At 37.6% G+C, this 15,617-nt stretch overlaps 1 protein-coding gene across 1 annotated transcript in view; it reads right to left on the minus strand.

Moving 5' to 3' along the window:
- Positions 1-15,617, minus strand: part of LOC134748368 (neurexin 1) — a 211,810-nt gene that overhangs the window by 90,203 nt on the left and 105,990 nt on the right. Inside the window, exon 5 of the mRNA XM_063683153.1 lies at positions 10,093-10,234. Within this exon, the coding sequence (XP_063539223.1) occupies positions 10,093-10,234 (142 nt within the window). The remainder of the gene's footprint in view (positions 1-10,092; positions 10,235-15,617) is intronic.

Genomic DNA, 15,617 nt, shown 5'->3' on the forward strand with positions numbered 1-15,617 from the left:
ACTTTGACAGTTCCGAGCAACTGACAGGCCGGCATCGTCCGGCGGACTGATAGTCAGTGGGCCCCTTTATAGCTTAAAGGGACCACAGATTGCCTATTCGCCGGATGATATTAGTCTGTCAGTTAATCGCAAAAGGTCACACACTAACAGTTCCATTTCAGGTTTCGGCCTGACGACTAAATTCATAAAAACCGAGTGTGTGTGGCCGCTTGTCGATTTCGGTCAGCGTCGACAGATATCGGCCGGACAGTCCGTGGTCTTGGGGCACAAACTGATGACCCTCAACTGCTAGTGTGTAATCGCAGAGGTGGCAGCAAGCCATTGCCTGCAGACAATAATCGCTTATGTGTGTAGACGTTATTGGCCTAGGATGGCAGACCGCCCGATAAGGCCAGAGACTGCAGGCGGACTGGTAATGGATGGGCCCCTAAACAAAGAGAGACGTCTATATAATCATCATCATCATCATCATCATCATGTCAGCCGATAGACACAGGACATAGGCCTCCCCCAAGGCTCGCCACGGCTCGGCTCGGTCTATATATATATATATATATATATATATATATATATACATATATATATATATATATATATATATATATACCTATATATATGCAAAACAATTAAACTGCATCAGATACGTTTTAAAGCGAACTGTAGAGATTTATTGTAATTAAAACTGTACGTAAAAACTAAAATTTCACTCTAGCCCCCTCTTAACATTAAACACAAACTCACTGTATACCTACAATAAATTGGAGATTTCTTTCAGTGGCGACTCGCTAGTTAATGTCAAAAATTACCAACTCAGTTGTCACACTTGTCAGACTGATTTTAAATTGAATTCGTATTAAATTGTGCGTCTGAACACAGGCGAATAATTCTCAAAATCCTTGTCAGCGTTGGAAGTCGCCAGCAACATGCTGAGATGAGACATTTCGTGGCACTCTCCTTTTTATGTTTTTCTGTTTTGTATATTAAAAAAAATTGGGTTTGTGTTGTGTGCTTACGAATAAATTATATCGCGTATGAAATAAAACTATGAAAACGGATTATATCGCGTATATTGAATTTATAATACATCCCGACGTTTCGAACTCTTTACAGCGTTCGTGGTCAACGGGTGACTGAGGAAAAATTACAAAATGCAAAAATACCCACATACTAAAATAATGAACAATCATAGACTACAAACTTTAAGGCTGGTTGTACATGCAAAATCGGTTCATAAGGCTAGTTATACACTATAATTATTTTTCAAGTAAAGATATATATTTATACGCGATAAAAATAAACTATGCCGGCTCCAACCCTACACCACGGACCCGAGAAGATTTAAATCCCTCCTAAATTGTAGGAGGGTATCCCAATATGGGACCGGCAACAAACTCGGCGGGACACATCTTTTCAAAACATCAGAATGTCCAGCATCATCCAACACTACGGTCTCACAGTCTATGTCTCGCTTGCTCCTTTATCAGGTGGACTACAGGATCCCAAGCTGGTGGTAGAGAAAAGCCATCTTCCCTATTAAAGTTTGGATATTTCTTAATCTCAATGGCCTCGCGCAGCATTCTGGGTATGTAACGCTTCTCCTTGGCAAGAACCAGAGGCTTATCAAACTTGATTGAGTGATTGGCTTTATCCATGACATGCTCACAGACAGCAGACCTGATGCCTGATGCCGGGGCTGATGTCAAGCACCGTCGACCTAGGTCTGCTGTCTGTGAGCATGTCATGGATAAAGCCAATCACTCAATCAAGTTTGATAAGCCTCTGGTTCTTGCCAAGGAGAAGCGTTACATACCCAGAATGCTGCGCGAGGCCATTGAGATTAAGAAATATCCAAACTTTAATAGGGAAGATGGCTTTTCTCTACCACCAGCTTGGGATCCTGTAGTCCACCTGATAAAGGAGCAAGCGAGACATAGACTGTGAGACCGTAGTGTTGGATGATGCTGGACATTCTGATGTTTTGAAAAGATGTGTCCCGCCGAGTTTGTTGCCGGTCCCATATTGGGATACCCTCCTACAATTTAGGAGGGATTTAAATCTTCTCGGGTCCGTGGTGTAGGGTTGGAGCCGGCATAGTTTATTTTTATCGCGTATAAATATATATCTTTACTTGAAAAATAATTATAGTGTATAACTAGCCTTATGAACCGATTTTGCATGTACAACCAGCCTTAAAGTTTGTAGTCTATGATTGTTCATTATTTTAGTATGTGGGTATTTTTGCATTTTGTAATTTTTCCTCAGTCACCCGTTGACCACGAACGCTGTAAAGAGTTCGAAACGTCGGGATGTATTATAAATTCAATATACGCGATATAATCCGTTTTCATAGTTTTATTTCATGAGTAACTATCGCGGTAACCGAAGACAATATTATATCGCGTATATTAAATTTATAATTATACGGTACGAGGTATTATACGGATAGGTACGAGTTTTCAAAAGGAATTTGACAGACCAGACTCTGATGACAGTGATGAAGTGATGACACTCAATTTGACACAGAATATCGGTAGTTTAGTATTTATTCTAATTGTAGGGCGACCAAGCATGTCGTAAATAAATTAATAACTTTTTTTTAACGCGACTAAAAAAATGACGTTAATCACAACACAACAAAACAACAAAAACAAATAAACAAAACAAGCCTTGTTCATATCATATCATATCATATCATATCATATCATATCATTTATTCCATTGTAATCATGTTCATTTGTACATACTGGTCTTACATATTGGTCAAGTAGGTACATGATACCCTGCTAGGGTGTACAATATTGGATCTTAAACTACTTATTTTGAACTTATACCTAGTTTTAATTTCTTATATAAACTTTTAAATAAAATTGTGTCAAAAAAAACAACCAATAATAATAAGATAAAACTAATTCATGCGTTAATCATTAATAATCATAAATTATGGTCATACTCATACTCGAATGAAATTTAACAATAAATTATTAATAGTTATCATAAAATTCATAAACAATTTAATCATTTCGCATTATCCAGACTTTCATCATTAAAAAATTCAAAATTCAAAATTCATCGGCAGTGACTTGGAGGACGTGTTTTATTTATAGGGCCTTTATTTTAAGTTTATTTATACCTAGTTTGTATTATTATTTTTATCCATTGAATAGTAACATTTTTCTAATAACATTTCCTTTAACTGTTTCTTAAATAATTTATCGCTAACTTCTAGATTCAGAAAACCAAGAACTTTGTTCATTACACGCACACATCGACAGTAAGGGCCGTTACTTACCATAGCTAATTTGGAGGGTGGCAATAATAGTTGGGGAACGACAGGTTGTTGAGCTTACCATGCATCTGGCTAGCAACTGGCCGTCCACTATCGTCTTAACACGAGACCACAAAGTCATAAACTGACCACTCAATCTACATCGGTCATAAAGACGTAAGTGTCACTAAATAAATAGTGCCAGTTTCCAAGTGCCAACTTAACTATGCTGACTGTGAAGACGTTTGGTTTCAATCAATCTTGTAGCAACAATGTAGAGATAAAGGAATATGTATTATACCTATAACTTCTTCTAGCGAATTGTAAGGTTTTTTTAAATCATAAATGAATCATATAAAAAGCAATCTGAGGTCTTTATCTAGTAAATTCATCGATTTGAAACCTGAGTAAACAACTTTCGCTCGATAGGAAAAAAAACCGGCCAAGTGCGAGTCGGACTCGCGCACCGAGGGTTCCGTACTTTTTAGTATTTGTTGTTATAGCGGCAACAGAAATACATCATCTGTGAAAATTTCAACTGTCTAGCTATCACGGTTCATTAGATACAGCCTGGTGACAGACAGACAGACGGACAGACGGACAGCGGAGTCTTAGAAATAGGGTCCCGTTTTTACCCTTTGGGTACGGAACCCTAAAAAGCAATCTTGAGGTCTTTATCTAGTAAATTCATCGATTTGAAACCTGATTAAACAACTTTCGCTTGATACGAAAAAAAATCAGGAACATGGGTCAAAAACGCATCATTAAAAATTTGTAGGTAAATATTTTTGCACAGAAGCAATTACATGAAAATTGCTTCAAAAATCAAAATATGCGTAATGTTAATTAGGTACTCTTCGATTACTTTCTTTTGTTTAAAATAACTAAAAAGAACAATTTTTTAACAATGATATCCGCAATAAGGAGTTTTAACAGTTAACTTTATATTGACCAGGATATAGACCGTGATTACCTGTTGTATTGTTTAATCACGGTCTATATCCCGGTCAATATAAGTCTAGTGAAACTAACCGTGAATTATTCAAACATTATTATTTCCTATATCTACGCATAGATGGAATAACACCCTTCACGAGTAAGATGAAAAACATAAATTAATACACGAATTAGAATTAATTCACATTCATTCGTTCACTCAGCTCCCAAAACCGCTGACTCATTTCAATCCCCAAAAGTGCCGATAAGCGAAACACGAGTGCATCTGTTCTGCCGACCGTACCGTTTCCGGTGCAATCGGGCTTGCGTGCTGGCTACCATTACATGCCGACCGTACCTATTACAGGGATAACGATCAGGCTGACATACAAATAAGATTTGGATTTTGAATTTTGTTGGTAACTATCATATAAGTTAGGTTGGAGGGAAAGTGGTGAAGCGTATAAAATATAAATATACAGGGTGGCCTAAAAATAAATACATTCCCGTTTCCAGGGAGGTTTTGGGATTATACTGAGCAACTTTTACTATGGGACTAACCAAGAAATCGCGAAAAAAAATTACCCTCCCATAGAAAATTGACCAGTCAAAATGTATGAAACAGCCAAATTTTTTTTCGTGATTTCGGGGTTGGTCCCATAGTAAAAGTTGATCATTATAATCCCAAAACCTTCCTGGTAACGGGAATGCACTTATTTTTTAGCGACCGTATATAATCTTTCATCTACAGCTTTACAATAACAATACATAATTTTACAACCCCATAAAAAGAATGTGTCCCTTATATAACGAAACTGTTACCGAGAATCCGTCCTTAGATATATTTGAATACAACTTACGCACATTCAAAAATAAAATTCGCAAAATTTTGTGACCATAAGCTGCGTTCAGAATTATCCATTTTCGAAAACGCCTTTTCTTTAAATTAAAATATTTAGTATGATTTAGTTTCAGTTTTATATTTAGGTAGTTTAATTAAGTAGCGCACATGACATCTCACCTCTCTAAAGTTATAGTTATAGTCAAACTGTATACTGTAACTACAATTGTCTCTGTAACTTGTTTTGTGAGCCAAATAAATAAAATAATAAATTATCAAACGAGGGGCATAGCTATGGTTAACACCTAATGGCGTAAAAATATTTTCTATGTTAATATCCAGAGACCACAGACTAGCCGGGGCACAGGCAGACCAAAAAAGAGATGGAGGTATGACCTCGACGCTTTTTGCAGCGACTGGCGGGAGCCGTGATAAGTGGCGGAAGAAAGGGATGGCCTTTGCCCAGCAGTGGGAAACAAGATAGGCTATTAAAAAAAAAGAGGAAAATAGGGACTACGTTTGTATGGAGAACCGGTGATCCCCTTTCGTCTAAAGTAAATCGCTAAGCCTTTAGATCGGTTAGCCAAATGGGGCTTGGTCTTATAGACCGCTACGCTTGTGTAGACATTGTAGGTCTTATAAAGACTGCTAGGATTGTGTGGACATTTAGGCATTTGTACGGTACGGAATAAAGTATTTACTGTAGCTCTATAGTAAAGTTTTATTGGTATTGAAAGTCGAAGTCTTCGTTTTTGTTAGTGGAATCAGTGGACTGGAATATCGGACCGATTTTGATGATATTTTAGTTGGAAATTGAAGAGGATCAATATCGAAATATCGGAATTCCGGTGTCTATTGTATTTTTTTAGTTACATTTTATAAAAAATATAAAAATACTACGAAAACTGCGATATTTGCGGATTTTTAATAGACCTATCCTAATATTCCATATTCACTACATAGTGCAATATTTATCTTCATTTATCAGTGTTTTCTGATCAAATATGATCCATCTACGGCGCAGGAGGCGCAAATTATTAAAAATAGACCAATTTTATAGTAAGTTAAACTGTATTTTTTCTTATTTACTCGTAATGCATGATAATTAAATATAAGATGTATAATGTTTTGAATAAATGTGTCCTGCCGAGTTGTATTAAATTTCATTAGAAATCCTATAAATAACTAAATATCTCGTTATAAATGATGTAGCGGAGATCTAGGAGAGTTGAAGCGATCACGCTGGCCGCCGGTACCTTCAGGAGTATGAACTTGTTCTAAGCAAAGCTAAACGAAATTAATAACTAGCTTAAATCTAAAATAGGCCCTTGAGGCATTGTACCAAGGATGCTGGCGGCATTCCCCCGCTGTATCGCAATGCTGATACGTTGTGCGAGAAAGCCGCCAGGTCTTCGGTCACCAGTTACGTCAACCAGACGCTTCGCGATTTCTGCAAACAACTTATGCGCGCTGGGACCCCATGGAAAGCAAAGCTTGTGGTTGTATTTGAAACCGAACCATTTAGTACTAGTATCTTACTAATCTGTGTGTGTCTGTTGTTGTATCTTCTGTTGGTGATCCTAATAAACAAATAATCTCCATAAAATAACTCTGTTTCCCTTCTCTACTTCCCTTCGCCTTTTTATATGTTATAATAAGTATATACCTAATAGTATTAAGCAAACGCGGCTCGGACCGCGCGATCTCGCCAACTATTACATAAACCCAAGAGGTTTACAATAGTGGCATGCTGGCAAAAGTTGTATGAATATTTAAGGCCGTTCCATCGGTTTGCCGCTGTCTCTGTCACATTTCGCAAGAAAGAACGGGAACATGCGCGCCAAGTGTCCATTTTGATCAAATTTTGTCGATTTTTATTTATTTTAAAAACGTTACCCTACAATATCGAAATTCGAAAGCTATGAAATTACTATTTAAGTTAAGATTGTTTTTTCTTCTTTTTTTGTTTATAGTATCACATAATAAATAACCGAGTAAAGTTGGATTAAAAGTCCGAGTTAGAGGTTACTTCGGGAATAAATTGTATCGACCGAAGTGTCATAATTCGTGTATCGGAAGCTACGATATTAAAGATAATATAGTCAAGAACTACATATATTTTTCCACGCCTACGAATATCAACCCCTCTCAGAAAAACATGATCATATAAGGAGATTTTTCGCCTTCTGGCTCACGGAACCGCCTTAAAGTGAATAAATAAAAAATATTTTATGACAATTTTAATTTATCTTTGACCTTGACTTTTCAAAACTTGTTTCCCTTACGCGGGTAATGTTCCTACCATTTGCTTATCGTTAGACCGTATTGTCAACACAATAAAGGCTATTGTCGTTTGTCTAAGTTCGTGATGTAAATGGGAAAATTCGTCCCAAGAGTACGCGTAGGCGGCCGCCCACGGCATTTCGGTTCAAATGTTCTGTTATCAAACTTTATCTTTAACGATCTAGGGTAGGAAAGAGCGGAGGCTGAAATGCCACAGGTACAGGAATGAATGGAACGTAAATTTAAAGGTTTCAAACATTTAACTTTGTCTTTAAACATAACGAAAGGGGACGACCGCCCCGAAACCGCCTTTCCATACAAACGTAGTCCCCGATTTCCTCTCCGGATATTAACATTATTGAAATTGTTTTAACATAATTTAATGTATAATCATGGCTATGCCCGACCGTTTGATTTTTTTTTTTTTTCTCGTTATTATTAGAGTTAAGAGCATTTAAAAATTTGTACGAAATCTGTTTTTCGCTCCTAACTTTTATAATACTAAAAAAAATTTAAAAAGATTTACCATTAACATGATAAGAGATTGACATAGTTCTGCAAATAAATGTGTATAGTCCGCTTATTTGCCGTAAAATGCTCAAACATGGCAACAATTTAGTAGGGTTTTTTTTTAGTTCCACATTATTTAATTTCTACTATTTTATGTCGCACTATACAGTCACAATCAGATATATCCGAGCGGCCAAGGTGTTCAGAAATATCTGAACAAAGCCTCTATTATCAAGACGCTAAAGTGCATGTCCAGATATTTTGCATTACAATATATGCATATTTTGCATTTTGCTTGGTCGCATTTTTGCGTCAAACCGGGGTATGCTTATTATTTGTACAGAACCTATGTTTGTGCTGTTGTTTGTGTTGTAGATAAATAAAATTGGCTGCAGATTGACGATTCATGTTAATCTATTCACTATTCATGACCAGCCGCAGGCTGAAAGCCGATGCCTCGAGCGATGCTAGGCAGGTATTCAGCACGGAGTCAGTGGAGTGGCAAGCGTTACCCGAGTTCAGTAAACCACACAATGTGCATGTCGTCTAGTCACTTGCAATATTTGGTGGAACAAAGTGCTTGTGGCGAACCTCTGGCGTACTTAGCTTTGTTGTTGTACTACCTGCTAACGCTGCTGCTATACGGTAACGCAATTGAATGTCGGTTTTAGCTTCGAATTTGGCTGTGTCAATTAAATATGCCAAGTAAATAATTTATTATTGTCTTCGGTTACCGCGATAGTTACTCATGAAATAAAACTATGTAAATTCAATATAAGCGATATAATCCGTTTTCATAGTTTTATTTCATAAATAATTTATTATTTAGCTTTGCATTAAGCCGTTCAGATCCCCCGGATCCCAATAGCATGCGTATTATAGAAGTATTTATGGGTCGATCGGTCATACCGATGTACCATCCAAAGATGACTGATGAGAGAGACTTCAGAAAGTCTACTACGAATCTACCGCTGGAATTTCAAAGATTCTGCCTTCACATCCATCCTATAGAAGGCACAAAGAGTATTTCCCTCTCTCACAGAAGGCGCCCTCATAGTCTTCATCTCTGCACTCGCAGACCGGTCCATCATCATTTATTTATTTAATCGTATGGCATAGTATGATAAACAGAAAACAGTTATAAATACAAATTGAGTCCAATCAGCCACTCGGTGGCCTCGTCGCTAAGGACGATCAGGTCTTCAGGAGGTCCATTGGCATAGCGCGTTATGGGGCAATCCTCTATTATGTGTTTGATTGTTTGTGCAGCCTCGCCACAACTGCAAGCCGGGGATTCCACCCATCCACAGCGGTGTCTGTAGTAAGCACAGCGACCGTGGCCATTGCGAAGTCTGTTAAGGTTGCACCAGTGCCGTCTTGGGAGGTCGGACCCTTTGATTATGGTACCTGGGATTATTTCGGAGCCCAGCTTCCCCGCCATCAATGAGTTCCACGACTGTGACCACTCACGCTTCAGGTTGAAACAACTATCGACCAGACCCTTAAAGATACTGTAGGAGACATTCCTGGATTTTAAGCGACAGTTGGTTGGGCTCAGAAACTCCGCCCGAATTGGTAGGGTTGGGTTCTTTTGGATCCGTGCCGCATCTCGCATCAGGGCCTCTTTCCTTCTCAAGTCTGGCGGAGCGATCCGAAAAAGCACTGGCAGCCAGTGGGAAGGGGTTGAGAGTAGCGTACCGGAGATGAGTCGCATGGCCCTATTCAACTCAACGTCTACTCTGGTGGTGTGGGCACTGCCCAGCCATGCCGGTGCGCAATATTCAGCCGTGGAGTACACCAAGGACAGAGCAGAAGTTCTCTGGACATCGGTACTTGCTCCCCAAGAAGTCCCGCTTAATTTCTGGAGAATGTTGTTTCGGGTCATCATTGCTGATGCAGACGACGCTGGTACAGATCCCGACGTTCGCATGCATTGAGAAGTTCTAGTCAAGAGACGGCCTTACTAATATCGACGCATTCGGTTATGCGATAGAATAGCGAGGTTTGCTTTCAGACCCGTCACGTAGAAGACAAGTGTACTAGTACCTCTTTCGCAAAATATGCCCTCATAGTCTTCATCACTGCATTCGCAAACCCGGCAGACCGGGTCATCATCACTACTAATGCACACGCCACTATACTGCCATCCTTGAGAAGTCCTAGTCTTCAAGACACGTTGGTACCGTGTCGACGCACCAGGCTATGCGGCAAGAAGCATCCTCAGATCCGTTTTGTAGAAGACGACAATAGAACTTACCTCTCTCACAGAAGGCGCCCTCATAGTCTTCATCTCTGCACTCGCAGACCGGTCCATCATCAGTGCTGATGCAAACGCCGCCATGTTGGCACGGATCCCTACGTTCGCATGCGTCGCCGCTAGCGTTGCCGATCCGGGATGACTGGAACAAAACAATTACATTAGTTTATTGAAATCCATATTAATTACCACAACTTGTGATAATTTTTTCTTGTTAACAATTAAATTATGTAGATAAAGGTTTGCGCGATTTAAAAGCGGTTTCCAAACTGGAAGTCGTAGGTTCAATTTCCAAGGAGTTTCTTGAAAATCTTAAAATATCATTTGTTACTGTTTGTAGTTAGTTATTCGTACCTAATAACAAAATAATAATATATTCTTAACTTCTTAGGTAACTGCCACGTAACTGCAATAAAGTTGCATTTCATCAGTGAAATAAAATTATGCTTGAATATTTATCTATCTACCTACATTGCTGCGCCCATCAGGGTTTCATGTGTTATTTGTGTACCTACCTATACTCTTAAGTCCTTGTAAAACCTGTAATGTACATGTGAATTGCAATAAATAAATAAAATACAACCGAGAGAGCGCTAAATTGAATGAGTTTAAGGTTTAATCCACAGTTTAATCCTATCATAGAGTAACCTATACTAGAGCGGTACTGTCATAGTAAATTTTGTAACCCCAGTAAATTCACTGCCATCTGTAGACACACTTTAAAACTGAAAATGAAGATTTATAAAAATACGATAAAATGTATTTAAGTATGGATAAATGTTTTTTTTTATTTGCATTAATTATTTTTATTATTTTGACCCATGTTCTTTCACTGATATGCGTTAAAATTGTTAAATAACAAACGAAACCGTCAACGCCATCTATACGACAGTAGGCCAAAGCTAGTAGCGCCCTCTAAACGAGAATCAAATTTTCTTGATTTTCCAGGCACGTTTTTTCCTTAGACTGTATCCATCTATTACGGAGTTATATCTATCTTTGATCCTATGAATGTAAAACCTGATCTGGATCCAATAAATATACCATGTAGGTAAATACTAGGTATACTTAGTTAAACGAGTTCTCGATGTACCGTTTCAGTAAGCAATTTAAGACCTTTTTTCAACCGAGCCGGCAAATTAAGTTGTTTTGCCGTCCCTCGCTAACTCAAACAAGAAATCTCACTGATGCCTTCTGTGAAGAAACTCTGTTTGTAACTTTATTTATAACAATAATTAGTTACAAGGTCGTTGAGAGATGTGACTTTGAAAACAAAGGGATGATTTAAACGTTGTTGCTAGGCGTACCGTAAATTGGTGCTACTTTGCTCCCCGCTGGGTAAATATGCTTACAAATACTGTATTGGAATATTATATTTCTATGTTATTATTTATACACTCAGATAAACGAAATGGAATATATATTTTGAATTGAATAGAATATAATAGATATCATTTATTCAGACAACACATCAATACAACACATATATAGCAAATACAAGACAAAGATAAACAAAACAGTAGAAATAGAGATGTGAAGCCGATGGTCTCCACTCAGCAATGCGGCTGGCACGAGTAGCGTGGTCAACGGCGCTGGTTTTCTGTGGAGCCATTTTGGAATTGCTACGTTAGTCATAAAACAATCTTTCTTTTTTGGAACGACCTATTAATAATAATGGAGCACAATGGGGTAACTATTCGCCCTTAAGTAAACTAAAGGTAGGAGCTAAAATAACCCAGACAATAGGTATTTTTGCTCCTATTCATTGCTTCAGATATATACAACAATATTTTATGAAGTCGATTTTCCGATAAAATATGTTGGATAAAATGTTTTGCTTAATATCAATTCGTCTGAATATTTAATAATGAATAGATAAAAAATATTCAAAGTTTCCTTAAAGTGAAACAAATATTGGAGCAAAGTAGCACCATTATACCACCAAGTGACCAATAGATGGAATTTCGAATTAACTAAAGAAACTAAATAAATTTGTGAATCACGTCTTTATTCTCCAAAAAATCCTTACCATCCACCTAAAATAAATTGTAAACTAATAGTTACGAGTAGGTAGGTACTCGTACTACGAGAATACCGGTACCATGATATAGGGGAGACCAAGGAGAGTTGAAACTTTACTTTTTCGGACATAACTGTTGTATTAGAAGCTAGATTTACGAAATTTTAAATTTCATAACGTTTTACCACCTATAATAAAATTAAATTTGAAAATGTGACGTGTAAAATTATTATTTTATAAATAAATAAATTAAATTGAAGTGAATTGATAAAATAAATAGCATAGTGTACTTATATTTAAAAACAATTGTTTTTTGCGTCAATCCAGTCTGTTTCAACTCCTACTCCTTGGTTGAAACGTGATTTTATCTCTTCTAATAACGAGGTAACTTGAAACAGGTAAGAGGTAAGTTGACACGCATCTATAAATTATGAATTATAACAATAAATAAATAAATAAATTTAGGATTTTGGTTTTCAATTTCGCCTTTTAGCTGATTATAATTTTAAAAATAAAAATATGCTACATTAATCAATATTTTTGTCGAGTAAGCTAGCTGTTAGTGACTGAAACATTATGAAATACACGTATGTTTCAATAAGCTTTCAATTGCTAACCAAAATGCAAAAAAATAATAATGAAAAATGGGATTTGAACATGGAAAATGGACTAGTTTTTTCTTGGGAGTTATACTTCTAGCGTCTATAGTTTGCGAGATATGGACGCTGTCAACTTATCTTTATGTTAACCTAACTCGGTCTCCCCTACTCATTTTAATACCCACGTACGTTAACCCTTCTGAATAACTCATGGCACGATCGCCGCTAAATCGTGTTACTGATGCCTTTAAAAAACTAATTACACGTCCTTGACAAGCCAATATGCACCCTAGCTCCAACCGTTAGAGTCGGAAACGCTTCTCCGTTGAAAAGCTGCCTAAGGATAATTAGCGGTTTTGTTTGCTATGGAAGGTTTTTTTTTTTCATAATACGGGATCTGACAAATCTGGCGGCCTACCGCGAAAAACGAATTTCGCAAATTGCGGGGATCTTTCTCTTTTACTCTCATTAAGACGTAATTAGAGTGAGAGAAAAATGCCCGCAATTGACGAACTTCGATTTACGCGATTATAGCCCTGGTGCGAGTTGTGGTTTTGTGGAGTCTTAGCTGGTTTGATTTTAATTTTAAATACCGGGCTCTGTAACTGGAGCAATATTGAGTCGTTTTTAAGTGAAAGGTACCATATTGTCGCTTACCAAAGGGTGAAATTTGCGAGTAACCTGTCAGAGCGTCCTTGTGGTAAGCGACAATGTGGTTCCTTTCATAACTCATAAGTCATTTATTTGCGAAAGATAGGGTATACATAGGATGTTACAGTGTTACTTTTACTTGAGAACATCATCATCATCATCCTGCCCTTTTCCCAACTTCATTTGGGGTCGGGCCTTCTTGTGCATCTGCGCCAGGACAATCTGTCCCGTGTTGTCAGTGGTGGGATGTTTTGCGTCTTCAGGTTTCTTTTGACAGTGGACCACCAGGAAGCCGGAGGTCTACCCGATGCTCTTTGCTTGGTGGTGATATTAAGCACGGTTTTTACGGAATAGTTGTCGTCCCGTCTCATCACATGACCGTACCATCGGAGTCTGCCCTCTCTGAGTTTTTCGGTTACAGGTGCCACCTTGAAGGATCCTCGTACGTACTCGTTCCGCACTTTATCTAAGCGCGTTACGCCACCTAGTGACAACCCTACAAAGTTGTTTACATTTTAAATTGACACATGTCGCGTCATTCATCGGATCTACTTGCTAGGGTTGAAACATACAGATTTTTACACTAATGTTTAACAAACTAGATCGCAAAAACGGTTAATAAGTGAAAAATAAAGTACGCAGCCTAAAATATTCCCCGTATGCATAAAAGCCCCTTTTGTAACTATTTTTTTTTTTCAATTATTCAATTAAAAAAGTCAATTAAATTTTTCAGAGCAATAAATAGACCCTTGTAGGCAAAAAAGGTAATACGTATATCGCTTCAGAAATTACTTAGACGTTTTTATAACTTTTTGGCATAACAAATTAGGTACATTAAAATAAATTAGGATATTACATAGGTACATTTGTCATACTTTATGGGGGGCGCTAAATTACTTTGAGACATCATAATTATTTTTCTTGCCTTAAGTAGATACCTAACATAATGTATAAAAACGCATTTATAATGAAAATGTATTTTAGGTATTTCTTTGTGATCTTTGGACTTGCATTTGTTTTAGAATTGGATCTTTTGCAAAAACTATAAATGTAACTATAATATTTGTTATTTTGTGGTCTATATTTTAATTATTTTTGTGAGTAATTTTGCACATTGTAATATTGAATTATTTTTCCTAAGACTCCCGTTGACCACGAACGCTGTAAAGGGTTCGAAATGTTGGGATGTATTTTAATTTCATTATACGCGATATAATCCGTTAACATATTATATGTTGACATTATTACAATTATAGTTTGACATTATTAGGGTTCGATCGATACCAAGTTCAATGGCCAACTTAAAAACAAGTACACAAACTAGGGTCGGCAACGCGCTTGTAACACAGGCAACCCGTAGTTGCAGATGTCCATAGGCTACGGTGATTACTTACAATCAGGCGGGCCGTATGCTTGTTTGCCACCGACGTGGTATTTAAAGAAAACTCATAGATGTGCAGGAAAAATCATAGAAATTTCCGGGAAATTTTGTATGTAGAAGGAAATATACCGTGATTACCTTTTGTATTATTAATGAGCTCCCGATATTTCGACGCAGTTACATGTATTATGTTCACCGGTGACTGAAGATAGCAAGTGGGTGTCAAAGTTGTGTAGACCGCGGTCGGTCTACCCTCATTCTTGCGCGTCGGCTGCGTTCGCTTTCAACGTTACCATCGGTCGCATTCATACTTGTTGGTCTGGTCGCGTTCACACTCGTTGGTCTGTCCAAGCATACTACACTCACAGTGTCACTACCTGCACAGCCTGGCACCTGTACAGTCCATTTACCACATAGTCCGCGAGTGCCCAAAAAGGAAGTACACAGGAGATCCTCTGGACTTACTTAAGCTAAGCGACAACGCAGCCCATTGGGTGAATAACCTAACTATTAATTTGTAAATCTGTAAAGCGACCATGAATTGTAATATGCCATACGACTAAAATAAATAAGTGTCACTACGCGTGTTTGATTCGATATCACTAGTTTTTTACACAAACAAAAAAAACCAGTGATAATACAAAAGGTAATCACGGTCTATATCCCGGTCAATGTAAGTCTAGTGAAACTAACCGTGAATCATTCAAAACTCTAATTGTAGAAGGAAACTTTCATATTGGAAACGGAAAATGTATAATGTGTCATTTACTTCAACCCTCCTGCCTACATTAACTTATCAGTTTTCCTCCTTAGTACGTCACTACATACAGTAGGTACATATACCTTATAAAAGAAAGTCCCCAGCCGCGTCTGC

This window comes from Cydia strobilella, chromosome 16 (genome assembly GCF_947568885.1).
Source record: "Cydia strobilella chromosome 16, ilCydStro3.1, whole genome shotgun sequence".
NCBI classification, from domain to species: domain Eukaryota; kingdom Metazoa; phylum Arthropoda; class Insecta; order Lepidoptera; family Tortricidae; genus Cydia; species Cydia strobilella.